At 41.0% G+C, this 22,941-nt stretch overlaps 1 protein-coding gene across 1 annotated transcript; it reads right to left on the bottom strand.

Moving 5' to 3' along the window:
- Positions 1-21,648: 21,648 nt before the first annotated feature.
- Positions 21,649-22,710, bottom strand: RNF182 (ring finger protein 182). Its single transcript, XM_063129776.1, has one exon. It carries the CDS (start codon positions 22,508-22,510, stop codon positions 21,770-21,772), a length of 741 nt encoding a protein of 246 aa, XP_062985846.1. The 5' UTR covers positions 22,511-22,710; the 3' UTR covers positions 21,649-21,769.
- Positions 22,711-22,941: the final 231 nt, after the last annotated feature.

The raw sequence follows: 22,941 nt of genomic DNA, 5'->3' as shown, positions 1-22,941 counted from the left end.
GATTTTCCAAATTCATTGTTGCTGACCAAGAGCTCCATCAGACGAGCATTTTATTGCACGCTCATTACTGGGCACTCACAGATTGTTGCGGTTGCCTCTCATGCCTCCCTTCTAGCCTTCTTTGCGACAAAAAAACCCACGGTAAGTCCGATTTATTCTGTCTTATTTAAAGACAGAAGTTGTCGCTATCTCCTGCTGTGTGCAGGAAAAGCAGCGGGATCAAAACAGCCCACTGAATGGGCCAAGTGCAAGTTGTTTACTTCCTCTTTCAAAAGGGACAAACGTGCGGGTGGAGAAGCGACAGTAAGCAAACACGATATTCCCGTGTGATGACACTCCAAGTGTAAGTGAGCTGATAGTTTTCCCTAGCCTGGCCAATCACAGACCCCTCCAGCCGGGTGCAGAAACCCTTTGTAAACTTACCATGTACCAGTCTCTGAAATGTTTAGATAAGATCTCAGTTTTTACATTCACCCAACTGCCCTTTCCCACACACTTCTGTCTATGTCCACAATCCAAAGGTCCACACAATTTGCTTTGTAAGACCTGCAGGGTTTTAAATCTCTTCCCACCATGCCCCCCAATCAGCAGCCTCTCTTGTTCCTTGCCCCACACTGGAAATGTTGAGGGATTGTAAAGTGGCTTACAGTGTGATGTCAGGGGGATGTAGGGACTGGTTTTTTTAAAAAATGTAGTAAGGTGTCTTACTAGATCTGCACAAGCCTATGCAGAGGTTCTCTGGATTGTAGCCTGTGTGTGTGTATTTCAGAAAACTATGTAAGGAGATGCTCATTCCGTATGAGAGTGGGATAAACAAAGCCATCAGGAAATAAGTCCATCTGGCATAAGCAGTTGTTTCATGAGTACTGAACAGTAATGTCCTGACAACCAACAGGTCCTGAGATATCATGTGCTTTGGAAAATGCAATTTAAAACAAATGGTGATTACCTAAGGCTGCTACAGAAATATATCCAGTCCTGGAGTGAAGGCAATCAACACCCCACCTTCAGTCATGAATTGTGCAGCAATCTGGCTTGCATAAATACCTGTGATTGCAGCTTGTACGCACATCAGACCATCCAATCTTTCTCTGAGAGCCATCAGGTCAAATCTTGGCAAACAGGAATAAATAGGTGAGAAAACAATGCTTTAAATCTGTGGCTTTAGTTGACTATATATTGAGAGTGTTTTGAAGCCCTAGTAAATGACCATTCTACAATGATGATGATTAAAGATGTGTTCAGTTATTATTGTTCATATAGGGGCAAACCATACGTGATCTCCCAGAATTTTTTTTAACTCAAATGCACAGGGCTGCCAATGTCAGTCTGTGGCAGTGACAGGGAAAGGGAGATGGTATTCAACCCTTTCCTCCTACACGGTTTCCCTGATTTAAATTGCATTTCCCCTGAAGCTGCTGTAAAATAGAGTCACACGTGCTCTGTCTGTGTTTTGTCCCTATCAGACTAACTGCAGTTTGGGGTGCTTTAGGAGGGAGAAAGGTGATTTAGAGCAGGAGGTCACATGGCCCCATCTTGTGGCATCATTCCCATCTCAGGAAGAATTGGATCAAGGCCATGATGGGCCCAGGAGCTAGCCAGCTGAAGTGGGCCCCATACTCTGCCCCTAGTCCTGAACTCACAGATGATATTTGTATATGTACACACATACACTCAACAATGTACAACAATAATGGGGTGGGGATTAGTACATATTTTAACTGAAATAGTCTTCCAAGCTTTTCTGGAAGCAAAAGACGAATATCGTTTTTATGATAGTGAACTCTATAAATACATACGGTGACCATATGAAAAAGAGGATAGGGCTCCTGTATCTTTAATGGTTGCATAGAAAAGGGTATTTCAGCAGATGTCGTTTGTATATATGGAGAACCTGATGAAATTCCCTCTTCATCCCAACAGTTAAAGGTGCAGAAGCTATACTAGAGTGACCAGATTTAAAAGAGGGCAGGGCACCTGCAGCTTTAACGGTTGTGATGAAGAGGAAATTTCACCAGGTTCCCCATATATAAAAATGACACCTGCTGAAATTTCCTTTTCAATACAACCGTTAAAGATACAGGAGCCCTGTCCTCCTTTTCATATGGTCACCCTACAAATACAAGCTTCCCATTTTACAGCATACTGCACATAGCTACAGAAAACATAAATGCACACTGAACTAACCTCCCTCCCTCCCTCCCCCCCTCCCTCTCTCACTCTCACACACACAAAGCTCCATCATACCTTGGAAGAAACGCTGCCTACCGTTGCTTCTCCGTGGACACTCAGTTACTTCCTGTTTTCAAACAGGAAGTAAACAAGGTGCATGAGGGCCATTCAGTCCCTCCTTGTGAACATGCTGCTTCTCCCACACACAGCAGGAAAGAGCAGCAACTTCAGTTTAAAAAATATTTCACATTTTTCTTGCGGCGCAAGGAAGACCAGAAGGGGTGGAAGGCGCACGAGAGGCAGACGATGTCATGTGAGCTACCTCCAAGGAATCCATGAGAGCCCAGTAGCAAGCGTGCAATAAAACGCTCATCAGATGGAGCTTATAGACTGCTTCACTGCCTCATTGAGACAACAGTCAAACAGGACAAATGGGCACACACACAACATTTTCCTTCCTAATGCCTCCCATTTCTCATTGGTTAACCCTGGGCCAGTTGCTTCCTCTCAGCCTAACCTACCTCACAGGATTGTTGTGAAGTTAAAATGGGAGGAAAGGTAGAACATAAATGTAGTAAAATCAAGTAAATACGTTTCTACTAGAAAAAAATAATTGTCACACTAATAATAATGATACACTGGAAAAGAATCGTCGTACAGTATTTTAATAATAAGCCTCCCTAGTATGTAAAATGGCTAACTGTGCACTGCATGTTGTACCCTTGTTTACATGCATGTGCCCTAGCGACAAGATGCATTCAGTACTCTACTTGGAAATGTATCTTTTAGAGACCCTGGGGAAGGAGCCTGAAGATTTTTAATTAAGCATTAAAAATTAGAAGAACGTCTTCTTGCTTCTCAAATACCCCACCCATATGCCTCCATCTTCTCCATGAACATAAACTCAAAGAAACTTTAACAATACAAACTTCAAAGAGTTTTATGGCATATGAAATACTAACACATTTATTCTGGCATAAGATTTTGTGGACTATGGACTTTTGGACATGAGGCGTTTATTGTGCACTTGTCATTCCCTACTCACAGGACCTGTTCAGAAGACACCTTAAACCCTGCTGGCTAAGGCTTTTGGTTAGCAGCAGGTTTTAAGGTGTCTTGCGCGATTCGTTTTGCTAAACCCTGGTCACTTTCTAACCCCAGTCAGATGATCTGCAGCAGGGTCAGTAGCTCTAACTGTGGCTTAAAGTGTGGTGTGTGGCAGCTCAGCTTGTGGTTATTGCTAACCCCAGAGAACCACAGTTTCGCTAACCACAGTCCCTGAAGTGTCATCTGAACAGGCTCATAGTTGTTTACGGGTTCTTTAAATGCTAACATGACCCTCCAGTTTTACTTCTGTGTCTAAAGAGCACTTTTGTTGAGCTATTTTAGAGCAGGGAAAATGTGGTATTTAATTGCAAAGCAAAAGAAAATGCTTTTTGCACTTGTGTATTTGCACTGTTCTGTTATATCCCAGTGCCACCTAGAGGTTATATAGCAGAGAAGCAGGAAAGGAAACACTCTTCATGTAGTGCTTAGATCTCAATTCTGTGACAAAACTGAAAGTAGATACAGTTGATTGTCTTATATAGAACAGCTCTATAGCCTACTTCATTAGATGCATGGACATGCATCTTTAGACAACATTGTGATTCTCCAGTTTCGCTTGGGTCTAACCAGCACTTTTGGCAAGTTCTTTTAGAATAGGGAAATCGCAGCATTTAACTGTGAAAGTGAAAAGCCCCCACTTTTTTCATTTGTATATTTACACTATTCCACTATGCCACCTACTGGCCATGTAGCCCAAAAAGACAAAACAAACAACAGCAACAAACCACAGGAAAGGAAATGCTCTTTGTGTAGTGCTCAGAACTCAATTCTGCAACAAACTCCAAAATAGATACGGTGGATTAACAGCTGATTAACAGCTTTGTGTAGAAAAGCTCACTGTCTCTTTTCATTTTTCTTATGATCTAAAAAACGAAATTCATCCTTTGTTTTTATCTGTACAGATAAAAACAGTGGAGTATGGCCATAGTCTAGTGCACAGTTATATCTGCTTAAGTCATATTGAAATGAGTGAGATTTAATTGCACTGCGTAAGCGTGTGCTGGGCTGTGTCTTCAATGTCTGTGACCTAAGTGATGCTCACAGATCCTTTCTAAGTCATTTTGAAGTGATACCAAACACTTGCATAATACCTGTGCATAAATATATCTCTGGAGCTCACTCACCAATGCAAGATAAGAATAGATTGTTCAAGGTTCTTTGCATCCACGTAGTAGCGACCATTTGATAGAGGCGGTGGTGGCAATACTAAAGAAATCTAGAGCACTGCCGTCACGGTATGTCTTTGCATGGCTAATGCAATCAGCAACCAGCAGTCCTTTTCATAACAAAAGGAAGAAAAAGTACCGCTCTGCATATGATCAGTCTGAATCTGATTTATTAGGAACTTGCCTGGGCACACAGATGGACTGTGACAAACACGGAACACCATCCAGCCCCTTCCAGATGCAGAGAGTAGAGGACGTATAGTGTAACCCTCCAGTCCCAGTTTTCCTATGAACCATGAAGACTGTTGTCTCAGGCAGTGAATTGGGAAGGATGGCTGAACAGAGCCTGTTCCCTTCACCTGGCTGCTTGCCACCCCTGTCATCCCTGTCACTGTTGGACGTCCCCCACCTACTACCCAGTGTTGTTGCCAACTGCTGCCACCTGGCCAGATGCCTGTCCAATGCTATTGAGTGCCTTCTCCATCTACCCAGTTCTGCTGCCGCCAGCCCACAGATCCTGGCTTTGCATTCGCCACTGTCACAAGGCTCTTCAAGGTTCCTGATCATCTGGAGCAGCTGCCACAGCCTGGCTTTCCCTCCAAGATGCAGCTGTGGCAAGTGAAGAACCCAGCAATGGCGTGGGACATATGTTCATTATGTTTAAGTGGAAGTTTAAACTGAATCAGAAAAGCTTTCTAAAGGGTGCTCTGGGCAGAGTCCAGTGGCTTCCACCCATCATCACTGCCCCTCTCTCCTCTTGCAGCAGCTAAAACTAGGAGGCACTGGAGGAGGCAGAGTGCCCAATAGACTCAAAGCCTACACCTCCCCCTTTCACACAAAAAGGGCCAAACAGACATCAACTGTTTCTCTACACCGGGCTTTTTATCCTGCAATTTCGCTGGGGCTTCTGTTTCTGAATTCTTTGCAGGATTAAGATCAGCCCTTAATGCCCCCGGGATTTCATTTCTCTGTAAGTTCTAGCTGTTCCATTATACAGCCACTAGATGGCACTGTGGCTATAGCGCAACTTCATAATTACATGGAAGGATTCAAATTGCCATTTTTAAATACTGCGTTTTCCCCATTACAAATAAAGCCACAGAAATGATCACAAAGCATGGGAGAGACTCTGGAGGTTGATGATGTCATGTAAAGGACCTACAAATATCTGAGAGTAATCAGACTCAATCGCAGGATAAAAGCTTGGTGTAGAGAAGCCCTTATTCTAGAATAGGCAGCTCCCTCGATCCAGATCCTAAAAGGTCCCTCTGCTCTACTATTTATCCTGATTGGGGCCTTTGTACCTACACTAGAGTAAAAATGAAAGATATGTACCTGCTACGTACAGATATAAAATACTGTCTGTTTTGGCCCAGAGCTGCTGTAAAAGTGTGCAAGCTTCCACTGCTGTTTGGTGTTGGCTTTGTTACAGCTCTCTTTGGCAGTGACAGAGGTGTCTTCCTGCCCACCCACCCAGTATGCCAGCTAGCAGTCAGCCTGCTAGGGCGCTGCTCACAGGGGAACAGAAATCAACACATTAGTTCCCTACACAAGTGTGTTTAGGGCTATAGCCTTATCTGACTTACAACAACCTGAAAAGGGGGGAGGGAGAATTTAATACAGGGGTGGGGAACCTCTTTCAGCCGAGGGCCATATTCAATTTTGGAGAAACTCTTGGGCGGCCACATTCCAGTAGTTGGTTGAGGCAAAGGCAAAAGGGGCAGGGCCAAAGATACCCAAAAATAAATTATTATTATTATTATTATTATTATTATTATTATTATTATTATTATTATTATTATTATTATTAGCCTTCCACCTGGGAATGCCCCCAGCGTGACACTGGAGCACAATCAGATGGCGGAAGAGCCATAATGACCTCACTCTGGCAGGAAAAGTCGGGTTAAGTCACTGACTTTCCCAATGCGCAGCTTCACAGGAAAGCCTTGCAGTGGCTGCGAGGTAGCTGCTGCGTTGTATAACCAATGCAGCAGCACCACTCAACCATCGCAGGGCTTTTAAACCGTATCGACAGCCCCCCTGTCTACTCAGAAATAAGCCCCATCAAGAAGATTTCTTAACTGGGAAAGCAAGTGGTGAATGCACACCTACAAGCAGGACATGATTCTCTTCATAGTAGGTCAGTAGGCTGTGAACAGGGATCTGAAGTGGTCAGTTTCCAGGCGAAGCTTCTACTGCAATCACCCTGATGCTTTCATGGAATTTTATAGGAGTCCAAATGATGACATCTTCAGTTTGTAACCTTCCCATGTTTTCCCACTGATTCTTGCCTCTTTTTTCTTACCAGGAAAAATAAACATTAAAGAGGAAGAGATGGAATAGCTATGCGATGCTTTTGGGTTGAGAGTGCCAGGGGTCATCCGCCTCGAAACGCGCAAAGGCATAACATTAAGCACGGCTTCATTTCCTGATCAGATGTTGGTAACAGCAAGGGCAAATGCTCAGAAATCTTTCTGCTGTCATTCTTAGACATTGCTTAGAGTGATGGACGTGAGGAGACGCAGGGCTTTGCTCTCTTGTCAAGACAGCCTCACAGTCTTAAGCAGGTCATAGCACATATGGTATGTCAGAAATGAGTTCAACGGGACTTAGTCCGGGGTAAAGTGAGTATAGGTTTGTGACCTTCATAACTCTCAGCTGAACTTGCCTCAAGGGGCTCTTGGGAGGCAAAATGGCATAAGCTCATGGATGCCATAAATGAGTTCCTTTGTAAAAGGATGGGATAGAAACGTGATAAATGTTGTCATGCACTGCCTTGGTCATGTGAATTGCAGTTTTTATTATTTATCCCATTTGTATCCCACTCTTCTTCCAAATATTTTTTTAAAATACATTATTTATTTATTTATTAATTAATTACATTTCTATACCGCCCAATAGCCAGAGCTCTCTGGGCGGTTCACAAAAATTAAAAAAACATTCAAAGTATAAAACAACAGTATAAAACCATAATATAAAATACAATATAAAAGCTCAACCAGATAAAAACAGCAGCAATGCAAAATTACATAAAATGGGCCTTATTGAAGAATTTCATTTAATAAACTGAAATGTTGCATTTCAGACTTTAAACTTTGATGTAACAAATATTTAATTATCCCAATTAAATGCTGAGAGCCCCCATCCCTCTTCATTTGATTGAGACTTCTTTTTGTTGTTGTTAGCCAAAGGCGTGTACTTTGGAAAGCAAATGCAATTATGCACCCTTCATGCCATCTGCCCCTGAATGTCAGTGTCCTAGCAATGGGCCTGGTGAGTGTGCAGGCAGAAGCAGGAGGCAGACATGAAGTCACGCAGAGAGCGAATGACAGCTTTAGGCAGGCTCCCTTAAATTTGAAATTCATAAGCCGTAATCTAATTAGCACTCCGCTGTTTCACTAGAGTGATGATTAAAATGTTGCTTTTACATTTCTTGGATGGTTGGAAGTACGAGGCTGAAGTCACCAGTAGATTACTAATGTAAGCACTGCCATGGGTTATAGCTGTCTGTCTGCTAAACAAGAATCCTTTGGACACCACCTGGAGCATGCACTGGGACAGAAAACAACTACTTGCCCTGCCACCTCCCTCATGGCCAAGAGTTGCTCATATGGTTCCTGTTACTGCTGCAGAAGCTTGGTAAGGAACAGTGACACCCTAAATGGGCAACCTTGGGCCAAACTGACAGATTTCAGGCTGCTTACACGATCCGTTGTCACTAGTTAGAAGGCAAGTATATCAAAGGAATGGGGGAAAGGCTTGCCGCTTGTTTTTCTTAAAAGGCTTCAAGAATTGCACCACTGCAGGAATTCAGTGGGTGAAGCTTTAGCTAGCCCTGGAAAAGCCTTCTTAGTACCTGTGTGGTACACAGAGCTAGCGTAGTGACTAAGGGTGCAATCCTATGCATGCTTAGGTAGAAAAAAAGTCTTAAATCTCTCAGCACTTCCCAGCTAGCGCCACTGGCTAGGGAATGCTGGGAGTTTTAGGATTTTTTTTAAAATGCCTAAATATGCATATGATTGGACCCTAAGAGATTGAACCCTGTCATTTCTGGCTCAAATTTAACCTGTTGGTTGTTTTATTATGGTTTTAATTTTTGTGAACCGCCCAGAGAGCTTCGGCTATTGGGCGGTATACAAATGTAATAAATAAATAAATAAATAATCGTATTGGTGCTTTGTTTTAGGCAGCAGAGCTTTTAATGAACCGAGATATTTTTATCTAACAAGAAGTTATGCTTTAGGCACTTTGTTTGCGGCTGCCTGGTTGTTTCAAGAGTATTTTACTCTTCTGCTTCTATTTGTCTGCCCCTCCTGCTATGTGTGTTTATATCTGATTCTACATTTTAAATTGTGATGGCTTTTATTGACATCTTATTGTGATCCACTTTGAAAAATTATTTTAAAATAAAAAGTGGGACATACCTTTTTGAAATAAAATATAAATTCACTAAGTGGTTTTAGGCAAGCTCTCTCAGCCTTAGTAATAAATCTGACCAACCCTAGAGGGTTGTTGTAGGGATTACCATAGCAACATCTGCAAAGTGTTCTGAATACTCTATGGACTTTAAATTAGGGTGACCATATGAAAAGGAGGACAGGGCTCCTGTATCTTTAACAGCTGTATTGAAAAGGGAATTTCTGCAGGTGTCATTTGTATATATGAAGAACATGGTGAAATTTCCTCTTCATCACACCAGTTAAAGCTGCAGGTGCCCTGCCCTCTTTTAAAATGGTCACTCTAGTATAGCTCCTGCACCTTTAACTGTTGGGATGAAGAGGGAATTTCACCAGGTTCTCCATATATACAAATGGCACTTGGTGAAATTCCCTTTTCTATGCAACTGTTAAAGATCCAAACTGTTAAGGAGCCCTGTCCTCCTTTTCATATGGTCACCCTAACTTTATAAATGCTATGCATTAGTTTTATTATTTCCCAACTTCTTACCCAGAGCAAAGCAGAGCCAGCCCTATACAAAAGTTCCATCAGCAGAGATTTCCTCCATTTTCAGAAAGTGGAAAATAATACAAAATAATAAAATAAGACTTTAAAAATTTGTGCCTAATACAGGCCCAAATGAGTAACATGATCAGTTTTGATAGGCTTAGTTGGGTAGGGACTCTACTGTCCTTGTACAAAGCACATGTATGTCTTTGGAAATTAAGGACAGGCAAAAATGAGTGCATAGAGATATGATCTTAATCCCTCCAAGAATGGAAGCAGAAGTAGTAGGTTAAAAAGCCTCATTTATAAAAGCGCTTAGACATTGTGGGGTATGGACACACTTAAGTGAGGACACACTTGAAACCGGGAGCTATTAGAGGCCCATAGCTCCATGTAAGAAGGAAAGAAATTGAGAGGGGGGATGCCCATTACCTGGGAAACCCAAGATCTTGAAGCTGGTCCAATATATCACTTCTGTTCCAAATGTCTGATTATCCCCATTTTAGCTTCAGCTTGCAGCTGAGGCTGTGAATTTTATATCGTCATTCAGTTTGGTCCATTGCTTCCTGATTACTCTGATTAGGTATTTAGTCATGTACTGTGACTTGTCAGCTTTAAACAACAAACTTGAGATGCGTCAAGTTAATTTTAATCAATCCCATAGTTCTCTGTTAGACTTTAAACTCTTCTTCCTTAAACTCATCATTGTCTCTATGCACTAACTGTTAGGCATCAAATTAAGCTAGCAGAACATGTTAACCTACTGGCATGCATGACACAGTTTTTGAATTTCCTGCATGTTTAAATGGCTCCTCTGTTCCCCTGTTTCCATAATTGCCTTCACACACAGCCATTCCACCTAGGTGAAGCACAGGGAGAGACAGGGGGGCTTGGCTCACCCCTTCCTAAAACTGTCTCTTGCTGTGGCTCTGGTACCATATTTTTCTTACTTTCTTCCTCCTTCCTATACCTTTCCCATTTGCATTGAGTTGAATAGTTTGTAAATCATTATTTCAAGCGGTGAACCACCTTGAACAGTTTGGCAGAAGAGCATTATATAAATGTAGTGAATAAGCAAGCAAAATCAATACGTCTTACCAAAAACAGTTTTTAAAACCTCCATATAGCTGCTGTAGACATTATCTAGTTAGTTTTTTTTAAAAAAAAGGTAGAGAAATTTAACCACTAGGTAGAGAAGACTCCATATTAAATTAGTACTGAAAATTATTTATATGGTGTCTACAAACATTTTTCCCTATCCTACTTTTTTGCATTTATCAGTATGTTAGTAGATGTTTTGCCTTTTTTGATTAGTCAAGTGGACAGGAAAGTCTGATGCATTTTTGATAGTGGTGAAATAAAAATATATTTTCTTTTCCAACAATCATTGCTTATATTATCTCATTACGTATTTGCTAATGGAACATACAGCAATGGGGCTTCTTTACATGAGCGATTTATTGCATGATTGTCATTGGCCACTCACAGGTCCTTTATATTACGCTGTCAACCTCCAGGACATTTCCTGTGCTTTTCCCTGGTAATCTCACTTTTAACTCCCTGCCTCCTGGAGATAATGCAGTATTTAAAATAATCACAAATAATTGCGGGATTTTCCCAGCATGTAAAGCTGGCATGGTGCTATAATTCCACCAGTAGATGGCACTGTTTCATTTAACTTAACAGCATTGCTGAGAGGGGATGTTTTCAATTCAAAATTACATCTAAAGGAGCCAGTCGTGAATGTGGAAAGACTCCAGAAGAAGAAACCCTGGAAAGGATGAGTTTCCTTCCCCCTTAATGTAGAGGAACAGCAGCAGGGATTCCAGATGCTGTCAGACTACAATTCACACCCCCCCTGACAATTAGCCATGCTGGCTGGGGCTGATGGGAATTGGAGTCCAGCAACACCTTGAAGTCCACACGCTCCCCACTCTTGGTGAAGAATTCTTATCTGTAGCACCAACATTTATAGTTATCAAAAACACCTATTCAAATATACACACAGTGCCAGGGGCAGACATAATATCAATGCTTGCTATAATTTCACTGACCAAAATGAAAAAGAAGGAGGGATGGCCAATTTCAAAGTATGGATTGTATACACTGGCAATGAAATGTACGCTTGCCCAACATACTATAGAAAGCAAAGGTCCGGTTAGTGTTTTTAGCTGTTAATGTATTAAATTTCGGGGCGACATTGCTGTGCTACAGGGGCAAGGAACGTAGTTTTGGAAGTACTATAGGAACTCATATCTTTGAAAGTTAATTGGTCTCTTCGTGTCAGCTGCAGTTTAAAACAAATCAAAGAAAGCTCCCTCAAGACTCATTAAACAGCTTACCACCAACACATTAGTGTATTGTGCTAAATATATTTGCTGAAACTGATGTCAACAGCAGCTAACATTTATGAAAAGCTTATGCAATATTAGAAGAGCTTAGAAATATTAAGTGTTCCATTTAAGAAAATCAGATTATGCTTAGTGGTAATTAACATCTGCAATTGCAAACAATCTAAAGTCAACACAGTTCAAGTCTAACACTATCATTAGCATAAAAGTGCTAATGTTAAAACTGCCGGTTGATTTTTTTTAAAAAAGAAAAAAATGGTGTTCAAATGGAGAGTTGTTAAACACTTGAGCTTCTGTTGAATGAGCATTTACCTCTGCTTTGTCACTAGGAGATAGCAATGTGTAGGACAATGTGGTAGTTCTCTCTTGGAACAACAGCCAAGGTGTAAAATATAATGGCCAGAATCCAGTACAGAATTATACATGTTTAAGCCCCATTGATTTCATATCTGTACACTGCATTGTGACCAATGTGTGCAAAAACCTTTAAATCGAGCCTGTGCATCTTGTGACCACCAAATTAAATGGAGATCAGCAGTCATGTATTGTTGTCTGCCAGATGCTTGACATTCCCCCTTTTTATTTTTTGCACTTTCAAGCAGACAGCAAAACCAGGAGATGTATTGAGGTCCTTGTGGGTCTTATGAAATCAGTAGGGCTTAAAACATCTATGACTGTTCTCATCCATCTAGCTCAATATTGTATACTAATGGCAGGGTCAATATGGATGTGACATTAAACATATCTTTGAATCCCAGGCTTGGAATTATCCTCTTCTCTTTTTAAGCTTACAGCAGCCATTGGAGCTCCTGAGTTCAACCACAGCACAGGAGAAGGCAGACTAACTCTTTCCCCTGAAAAATCTCTCTTTCTCTCTCATTGGGCTTCTCTAGATGAGCGAATTACAGCATGCTTGTGACTAGCCACTCATGGAAGTTTGCAGGTCAATTACAAGACATTGTGAACAACCAGGACATCCCCTCTGGTATCCATTGAAAATTCCGCCATGGAAGGTATCACTTTTAAAGTGGTAACATCCTAAAAAAAGTGGGTTCTTCATCCACTAGATGGCACTGTCTCAATTAAAGTGAACGAGGGGAAGTATTCAGTTCAGAGCACATGGTCACCCCTCTCCGCCCATGTAATGTAGCCCATAACAATTTTGCCAAAAAGCAGGAAGCACAAACACCTCAGGTAAGTAACACAAGTTCCCCTTAATTAAAAGATACCCCCCTCTCATACTCTCACACACTGATATTTGGAGCACAAACTTTCCAATGTCTCTGGTAAAGATCATTCCAACCTGTTACCCAATCTTTTAGAAACAGCAACTACTAAACATTAAACCTGGGACCTTCTGCCTGCAGAGATGTGTTCTACTGCTGGGTGATGTGCCTCCCTCCAGCCAAAGCTTATCATTTCGGAGGAAGTTAATGACTTCTGTGCAACCCATAATAGCTAAACCTTTGGAAAAGATGCCAGGTGAATCTGCTTGAGCAGATTCTGATTTTCTATTGCACTGACCACCTGCAGTTTTCCATGATTTCCCCAATTTTATACAATCAAGCCTCGAGTAAGCCAGGGTAGGAGGTAAGATGTTTCCCCCTCCTTTTCTGTTTGATTATTAAATATCAACCAGCTTAGAGAAGAGTCATTAAAAGGGATCACAGCTGCTGGTTTCCTTTCCTGAGAGCTCCATTCCTGATATCTGCCACTAAGTTTAGTCTGTATCATTTATATTTTTCTCCATTGTGGCCAAAAACATTAGGAATTGCACAGAACTTTGTAACTCTAAAAGCTGGTGCTGGCAGAGTGATCTCAGCATAGCAGCCTGGAGGCTTTGTTGCTGAACACCCAGTGTGATGTTGTATTTCAAGTGTTGGACTAGGACTAAGGAGGCCCAGGTTCAAATCCCCACTCAGCCACAAAACTCACTGATGTCCTTGGGCCAGTCACTATCTCTCAGCCTCGCCTACCTCACAGGGTTGTTGAGATGCTAAAACGTATGTGTGGATGGGTAGAGAGAACCATGAATGTTGTCATGAGCTTCTTGGAGGAAAGGTGGGATACAAATAGAATCATAAATAAAATAAACGTAGTAGGTGCACAAAACATAGCAACAAGTTGGACATGAGGCAGCAAGTTAAATTGTTTTCTAAGTTGCCTTTGTTCTTGCCTAAAAAGTGTTCTGAGTGACCTCTCATCAGCCTTCCTGAACCTGGTTCCCTCCAGGTGCTTTGGATTTCAGCTCCCATCAGCTCTTGCCAGCATAGCCAATGGACAGGACCACTGGAAGTTGTAGTTCAAAACGTCTGGAGGGCACCAGGTTGAAGAAGGCTACCCTACATGCTCTCAGGGCTGCTCTATGTGTCTAAGGTCTGTTTCATATGCACAGTGACTCCCCACCCCCACCCCGCCTGCAGGAATGTGCAGGGCCCGCCAAGGAGGTTTGTAACCCAGTAGAGATCGCTTGGGGGTGCAGACTGTATAAACCAGGGCCTTCCCATGGGGCTTCTAAATATAGCTGCCTTGATCAGTACAAAGCAGCTCATGAAAAGGTGCTTTTGCTCTGAAACATAAATACACATCTAATAAAGCATATATTTCACAATGAAATACGGTCCACATGCTTGGTAGGACAGAACTGTATAAATCTGCACAACAGCAATAACAACAACAACAGACAGATACACAAAATGCATTTCGTTATAAACGGAAAGAATAAAATCATTTAGAATCCATGTGTCTCATATTCAGTAAAAGAAAAGCAGATATCAGCCACTTAATATCAGCAAAGCACTTGGCTGAGATTTTGCCATAAATCTCTCCACAGAAGCAGGGAAATTCTAAATGGCTGGAGTTTTATTTTATTTAAAACAGGGTTAGTTAAGTTCTACAACACAAATAATCTGCACTAGCTGAAGAAATGGCTTAGAACTGAGTAAAAAGATTTCTCCGCTTCATTTCCCCCACATCAGTTCAACTTTATATAAACTACATTAGCATAAGTAAATAGTAATACACAACACTTGACAAGAAAAGAGCTATTTTCATCAGTTAATTAAATGTATATGCTGCCTCTCCCTAGATAAAACCCCAGTTTAAAAGACATAATATGCTGATAAACAATAGAAACATAAAGCTATTGTGTTTCCCAAAACAACACACCTTTCAAAATGGTTTTAAATTGTTTTTATTGATTTAAGTTGCATACTGCCTTAATGGTCTTTTAGCAGATAAGGCAGGATATAAATGTTAATGAATAAAGTTACTCATGATCATGTGGAGGTTTGTTTACTAGAAAAAGCCACTTTGCTGCTCTGATAAGCACAAAGAAATTCTGCTAATCTACATGAAGAATATATATTGCACCTTTCACATCTGTACCATTTGTACATAATAATTGAATTTATATAGCTTATTTTGCTTGCACCTCCCCAGTGAAGCGTGAGAGGAACATTTGTTGGCTTATGTGTTTTGACATTTCCAGGATGTCTTCATCATCTCGAAGGTGTGAAGATTAGGCTTCCTTAACACCTCAGTAAATCTTGTCTCAGCAGCCTAAACTTTCAGGAGACCACGATCCCTGTCTTCATTAGAGACACAGCTGCAGCTCAGAGATCAGGGCTGGCTCAAGACATTTTGCTGTCTTGAGGTAAATGACAAGAAGGCATGTTTCTCTCCCCCATTGTCCCCACACTGCATCCCATGTACAGAAAATCAGTTGAACTACCAGTTGAGTTTTACTTCAACACTGGCAATCAGGACAGCATAGCTGAGGGTAGGCAGCTTGCTAAGGGGGCACACAGCAGACTCTTGTGACACGCAAAACCCTGTCCTTCAACACCTCACTTTGCCACCCATTACCTGCTGCCTGAGGAAGCCACCTTACTCTACTTCATGGAAGGGCCAGCCTTATCAGTGAGAGTGGGGTATACGTTGCCATGCAAAGTCCTGGCATTATTTGTTAAATATCTCACAGCAAAACTGACTTCCCAGTCAGGTCTCAGGGAGCTACTGTCAACCAATTCTGGGCTAGGTAGACCATTGCTCTGACTTATTACTTGTAAGCTTAACTGAGCCCCTTCTCACACATCTTGGCAATTGTTCTCAATGCCTTGGTTACATCACACTTAGATTACTGCAATGTGCTCTATGTGGAGGTACCCTGAAGCATCCTTCCCCAACCTGGTGCTCTCCAGATGTGTTGGAATGCAACTTCCATCATTCCCAGCAACCGTGCTTTGGACCTCAGTTTTCATCACGCTAGCCAGCATAACCAATGCTCAAGAATGCTGGGTGTTGTAATCCAAAACACCTGGAGGGTACCAGGTTAGGAAAGGCTTTTTTAGGTAATGTGTCCAGATCGACACATGTAATTGCATTCCAGTTTTACCCATCCCTTAATTGTGGGGGAAGTCTTTGAGGTTCATCACATGATGCCGAAATCACACATCCTTACTGGGACTTTCTGCTTCTGGTTTCTTTGCAGGATTATGGTGAGGTTCTTTACATGGCAGACACATAATTTGAATGGAAAGCTTCCTTTTTCAGCAGTGTTCTATATGGTTCAATATAGAGAGCCATCTAATGGCTGTATTACAGTGCAATAATACCATCATAACACATTGCTAACATTTTGCATTTACATTTGTTACTGGATTATGGCCGATCTTTTTAAAAGTGAGATAAAGCTCAAAACCACAGGAGTTGCTCTGGAGTTTGACGATGTCATGTAAAGGAACCACAAACTTCCATGAGTGATCAATCATGAGTGGGCAATAAAAGCTTCATATAGAAATGTTCTCAGTTTGCTGTTGTACATACACATGAACTTTGTCCTCAAAGAATGTTTATTTTTTAAAAAAATGAATTACTCCAATGCATCCATCTACCTCCCTTGTGTAGTAGGAGGACACAGTAGACAAAGCAAGTTGAAACAAGTTTCTTTAATCACTGTTTTTTCTTACCATTTTTTCTTCCTTCTTTCTGCAGCCTATTGTCTTCCTTCCTTCCTCCCCCTCTTTCTGCCAGCAACAAACTTCTGAAAAACAAACTGATACGTAATTGGGATAATAAGTCAGGTTTCAGGAAGCTTAGTGACTAGGAAGTAGAGATGATCTGAAACCAGCGAAGCCAGAATCACGGGGGGGGGGGGAGGGGGCTGTCTTCACAGCACCAGGTTGGCACCGCCTCCCACCTCAACCCCATGCTTTTACTCTCCCAAGGCGGTCAGGTAATCCCGATGCCAAGGAGGAAGCGCGGGGTTTCTGGGCGGCCATCCAGGTCCTGGAGTTGCCCCCACCTTCTTCTTGGTGGAAATCTGGTCACCTTCCACCAGACTCCATGTCCAGGTTGACCCTGAGTTGGCCGCAGAGTGACATTACATGGCGGAAGTGCTGTGTTGACATCATTCCCTTTGAAAAAGTCACAGTAAATCCCTGACTTTTTCATATTGCAGCATCGCAGGGAAGCCCCACAGTGGCTGCAAACCTGCCTTGTCTAACTGACGGGGCGCAGATCCACAGCCACTGTGGAGCTTTCTCCACATGTAGACAGCCCCAGGCTTTATATGGCCAACTGTAACCACATTGACCCCTTGTGTCACTTGACCTCTACTGAGATATCCGCTGCAGTACCGCTCTCTGACAACATGCAGTGGCCGTGCATAAATACAGCTATCTCTTTTGGCCAGCTATCACAGTGAAGAGTGTAACATGCCTAGATCTAGCTGTCAAAGTACTGAGTTTAAGACCCATTGTAGCTTATGTGACTCTGGAATTGTAAGTAAATGAGCATATGACATATTACAGCATTGTAAAGAAATAAGAATATGACAAGTGGTCTGGTGTATAGACATAGTTTGAGTGGTGAATCTGCTATGGAGCTGTATTCACCCCATTTTGCTCATATGTATACCTCTCCTCAGATAATCAACATCAGGACTTCTTCCTTTTTCCAGAAGTCCATTGTGTAGCGTGTGGATTGGCTGATCTTCGTGACAATCATGAAGATGCTTCCCTCTGCCTCTTTCCAGCTAGCTGTGCAGAATTTTGATTGGCTTGACTTTGTGACAATTATGAAGCCGCTTCCTACTCCCCTGCCCAAAATAATATTTTGATTAGGAAAAAAACTAACCCCATATGGGCTTGTTTTTAAAGTACTACGTAAACATTCAACTAGATAACATGGCAGGCACCTGATTTATTAATTTTTAAATTACTGATTCATGCAATGGATCAGCATTGCATTTGGTGCTGTGGCTGTATCTCATTACAAAAGCTCCATCACACTGGGGGGTTAACCCGCTCCCTACCTCGTTTCTCTGCCCATGTTTTCCTTCCTCAAGTTACTTCCTCTTTCAAAAGAAGAAGTACAGTACGAGCACAAGGCCCAGTGAGTCTGCTGCTTTAATGGTGCTGCTTCTCCTGCACACAGCAGGAGAGAGCAGCAATTCCTAGTTTAAAAATACATTGGCATTAATCAGGTTTTTTTTTTGTTGCACAAGGAAGGCCAGAGGGGCGGGAGGCAGATGGCGTCATGTAAGGGACCTGAGCAAACTCCCTGAATGCCCAGTAACGAGCGTGCAATAAAACTCTTGGTGGATGGAGCTTCAAGAATGCAGGGAGCAAGGGGAAGCAGATCTTGCTCTGCAGGAAAAACAAACAGTAGGTAGGTATGTCATGCATCCAAACCTAAGTAATGTATGAGTGAAATGGCATGAATCCACTTTTCAAAAAGAAGTTTGATTATGAAGGAGTTGTGTTCGCAATAAGGGGAGAAATAAAAACTCCATCTCTGGTGGCTGTGTTATACATGCAAGTCATTACTTCACATTGCAGTTATGGGGTGATAAAACAGAGTTGCTCTTACTCTTATATAAAACCCACTGCCAAGAGAGATTAAATTGTTGAGGACAACGGGCAAGGCCTTTTCTGGGGAAGCACCCTAAGGAGGGCAGATTAATACCACTTTTGCCTAGTTTTAGATACTCTGAAGACTTGTTTAGGCTAGATTTTAATGAGTTTTAAAGTTTTATTCTTCTCTGGCTGTTTTAAAGATTGCTTACTCTGTTCTTAATTTGATAGTTTCATTTTTAGGGCAGAATTTATATTTTAATTCACATGCAGTTTGACACAATATGTCATTATGCTGGTGTTGCAGTGGGTACTATGGTAGCATTATGATGCCCTCATTAGTATTACCAGTGTTTTATAGGATTTATCCTCCTGCCCAGTCTTCCTCAGTACAATCTTCACTCCCCACCCTCAGGCCATATCGCTCTGCAGTCACTGGGTGTATCTACTACCTATAAAGCCTCTTGAAACTATGTTCATGATACTAGAGAAGGACCAGTTAGCTTTAACATCTCATGATAAGAGTCTCTGCACTCACCTCCAGTTTCAGATTTGTTTACACAATCCAGGAGGAATCATCACATGGGATGCAGTGAAATCGGTTTACCTATAAGGGTTTTGACTTATTCCATCATTCAAACTGAGTTTTGCAATATATAGAGGAAGGAATGCTGATAGTGTTGCATGTTCAAAAACAATGTTTCAGAAATTATTGCTGGCTGGAAGGCGGAGAAATGAGTGGAGAGGTGATATAGGAAGGTGACATGGTAGCTTTAGGCAAGTAACTATTTTCTCAGGTTGTGCCTGTTGGCAATGTGTGGTCAGTAATACTGGCTTTAAGGGGCTGTTGTAAGGCTATGTGAAGCACTTTGAACAGTTTAAATGAACTACATAAATTAAAATAAGGTATTAATACCTTTTAAAAGGAAATGCTAAATGTGAATTGGCTTTAAGACAAATTTTAAAACATGTACAATATGGTAACACATCAGTAGTAATTCTTTAAAAATGTACAGTTTAAACAGATTGGCAAGAACATTAGATATCATTATAAGTTCAATGCACGGTGACAGACATTTACAGAAATGGTACACGTTTACCTTCATTTCATCCTGCATCAAGAACCCATTTTATTAGGAGATAGTACAGCTTGGACAACTTGAATGTGAATTCTCTATGAGTATATAAATCCTTGTAACATATATATACACACAAACAAATTATACAAACATTATAGACGCTATAAAACATTTTTCTTGGATGGGCTTTTTGATATCTGCTTGAATCATGAATTTGTTACATTTTGTAGTTTACTGGTGCTGCCCATGCCACCTCATCTGGCTACACATGCTTTGCCACAAGCACTTTAAAGTAGTGGTAGTAATATCATTCTAAGAAATATAATTTTTTCAATATTAGTTATTAGTAATGGACAAAACTAATATTTCTTTAGACCTTTGAGTGCTCTGCTTTGTAAAATATTATAAATCTTGGTGGTGATGGGACTTATAGGGCACAATCCAGACAAAAGTTAAACATGTTAAGACCCAGTGATTTCAATAGGAAAGTAAGCTCAGGCTAGCTATTTCCCACACTCTTGTCACTGAAATCAGTGGAACCTAACTTTGTATTATACTATTAGCCTGTGTGTATGTGTGTTTGTAATCCTATTACTGTATGGGTTTCCTGTTAGAATTTGACATTTTTGCACTACTTACTTTGTCTCCTTTTATAACATATTGCATGTCATCCCTAACACTCTATGCTTCTTATAAAGCCTTAAAGAGTTCTAAATATTAGTAAGAGCTTACTTAGAGGGGGGAGGAACCAAACTCATAAGACGCCATTTGCACTCCAATATATCCGCCATCTTGGATGTAAAAAAAAAGTGACATTATTTTGTAAGGCTGAAACTACAGATTTGAAATATTCTAATCAGATGTGGAGGGAAGCAACTGATTTGATTTGGTGCTGGATGTGGAGAGTTTGAAGAATAAATCCTGGTGTTTGCATGGCCTCATAAAAATAATTACAGAAACATTAGGTCAGGTAGGCAAGGTGCCAATACTCTACCAATTTATTTTCTGGAGAAATTTGTTTAAACCCCCTTAAACACTTACTGACCACCCTTCATCTGTTTATTCTTCTTTGCTTTTCACTCAGGTATGCATTTTATAAAGGCTACACTCTAGAGCACCGTGAGTAGAAGAGAGAAAAAAGTGCATGGATGCATAAGCCCTTGCACAAGTTATGTGTCCCACAAACTATGACAACGGATTGCCACACATGGAATAGATTCTTCTGAATGCAGCTGCATTTTTCTTGCAAAAGAACAATAGCTGATTTTCATGCAGAAGCCTGTTTCTACATGCAAAAGAAAATATGTAATGCTTTTGATCGAAAACAGATGCACACATTTTAGGAAAAATGTTAGCAGTGGACAAAGATATATTCTTGTGTTTTTGTGGTACATGCCTCAGTAGGATAGCAGACACTTTCCTTTGCAATCTTTTACCTATTTCATTATTTTTGATGATAACATCAACCATCCTTCTCCTATAGCCATTTCTTTCAATCTTTACAAAACTACTAAAGGTTTCAGGTATAGTGGTAGCACCTTTTTCCTTGGTGCATTTTAAAGACCAGAGGCACAATCCACCGGGAAACCTGTGCAACCCCAATGCAATGCCTGATTAACCTGTTACATTTCTGTTCTTGCACACTTTCAGTAGGGTTTATACAGCAGTGGGTCCCAGCTGATTAAATCTCAAAGCAGTGTTATTCAGTCACCAGTAGAAATAAGAGTCGTAGCAGGCATTTCATCTGAAATGGTTCCAGTAAGCCAAATTGTACTCTTATATGAATAATCCAGCAGAAATGAATGTATTACTACAATGTAACGTCAGGCACATAGTTAGGAAAATTGTTCTTGCCTCATCCTCTTTCTATTGCTTTTTAAAAAATATTTTTATTTGTTAGCAAACTAGAATAGAGCAGAAGAAAACAACCATTCATTTACTCTTACAAATAATAAAAGAACCATGAAACTTATCAGTGTTTCAATTTGATGGATAAAGTAATAAAATAAGAATATAAAAGAGAAGTATAAGTTAACTATGCTACATCTATGGCCATTTCACATGTTTGATTGTTTATCTCATTGCAACTGCTGCTAAGAAGAAGCCATACAATCCAGAAACTCGTGACATATACACTGGCAAAAACCATAAACCATGAGAATAACAAGACTCGAGGGAACAAGGCTGACAAAGACTACCCCAAGAGTGACTTTCTTTGATACCAGTAAGTAGATCCCTAAAGGCAAAGAACTAAAATACAACAGGCCTAGCAACCAAACTAGGACTCGAATCGAAGTCTGGAAGAGCAAGGATGTACAGTTCCACACCGTCCAGTTGTGGGGCACAGATGCAACAGAGTCAAAGCTTGTGGGCCTGTAGAATTCCACCACAGGGGTTGAGTTCAGGGTTGGGGCACTCTCTCTCTGCACTTCCATAATGGTAATAACCAGACAGTTGGATGAAGTGTGAGAAGGGCTAACGAGGGAGGCCAGCCTTTTCGGAGTCAGTAAGAGTTCTGTAGGATTGTCTGGTAGGCACTTCTTCACCTTTCCACCATAAGCCAAATTTACAAGGATATTGTTGTCATCAGGAAGACTACTGACCTCATCATCAGGCAGGCACGTCTCAAATCTACAGAATGGGCAAACAATGACTCCCTGAGGAGAGTCCCCAAAGTCTATGATCTTGCAAAGGCATTTGGCACATACTCTGTGGCAACACTCCAGTACTTTAGGTTTTCTCTGTCTCAGGTTATAACGATTGTAACAGATCTTGCATTCCAGCTCATCTGAGCCCTGGGACTCCACAGTATCCTCTGGCAGTAGACTGGTCATTTCTTTTTAATGTGGTTTAGACCTGTGGTAATGTTAGCCCAAGACTGATCCTTGTTTACCAACTAATATTTTAAAGCTCCTTTCTAATTAGCACATCATTCCTATCCATCAAGGTGGACATCACCAATAGCCTTCATGTTCAGCCTCTCTCCATCGCTATATGCTTTGTTCTTCAATATTTTTCATATACAAAATATAATATGTAGTTTCTGTAGAGGAGAAGGAAAAAGATACATGAATTCATATCCTTGTTTACAACTTTATTCAAGAAGATCTTGTGAGTCTAATATACTTGAGAATTCTATTTTAAACTTTAGGCTGCAATCCTATACACACTTCACCAAGAGTAAGCCCCAGTGAACTTAATAGGAGTTACTTCTGAGTAGATACATAAAGGATTTCACTGTTACTTATTTTCCAATAATAATTTT

Source organism: Elgaria multicarinata, chromosome 7 (assembly GCF_023053635.1).
Source record: "Elgaria multicarinata webbii isolate HBS135686 ecotype San Diego chromosome 7, rElgMul1.1.pri, whole genome shotgun sequence".
Classification (NCBI taxonomy): Eukaryota; Metazoa; Chordata; class Lepidosauria; order Squamata; family Anguidae; genus Elgaria; species Elgaria multicarinata.
The sequence above is the reverse complement of the archived record's forward strand: the minus strand, read 5'-3'. Positions and strand labels throughout refer to the sequence as shown.

Bases quoted from the DNA above. Each gene is read 5' to 3' on its own strand.
- RNF182 (XM_063129776.1), bottom strand. From the start codon at position 22,510: ATGACCAGTCTACTGCCAGAGGATACTGTGGAGTCCCAGGGCTCAGAT.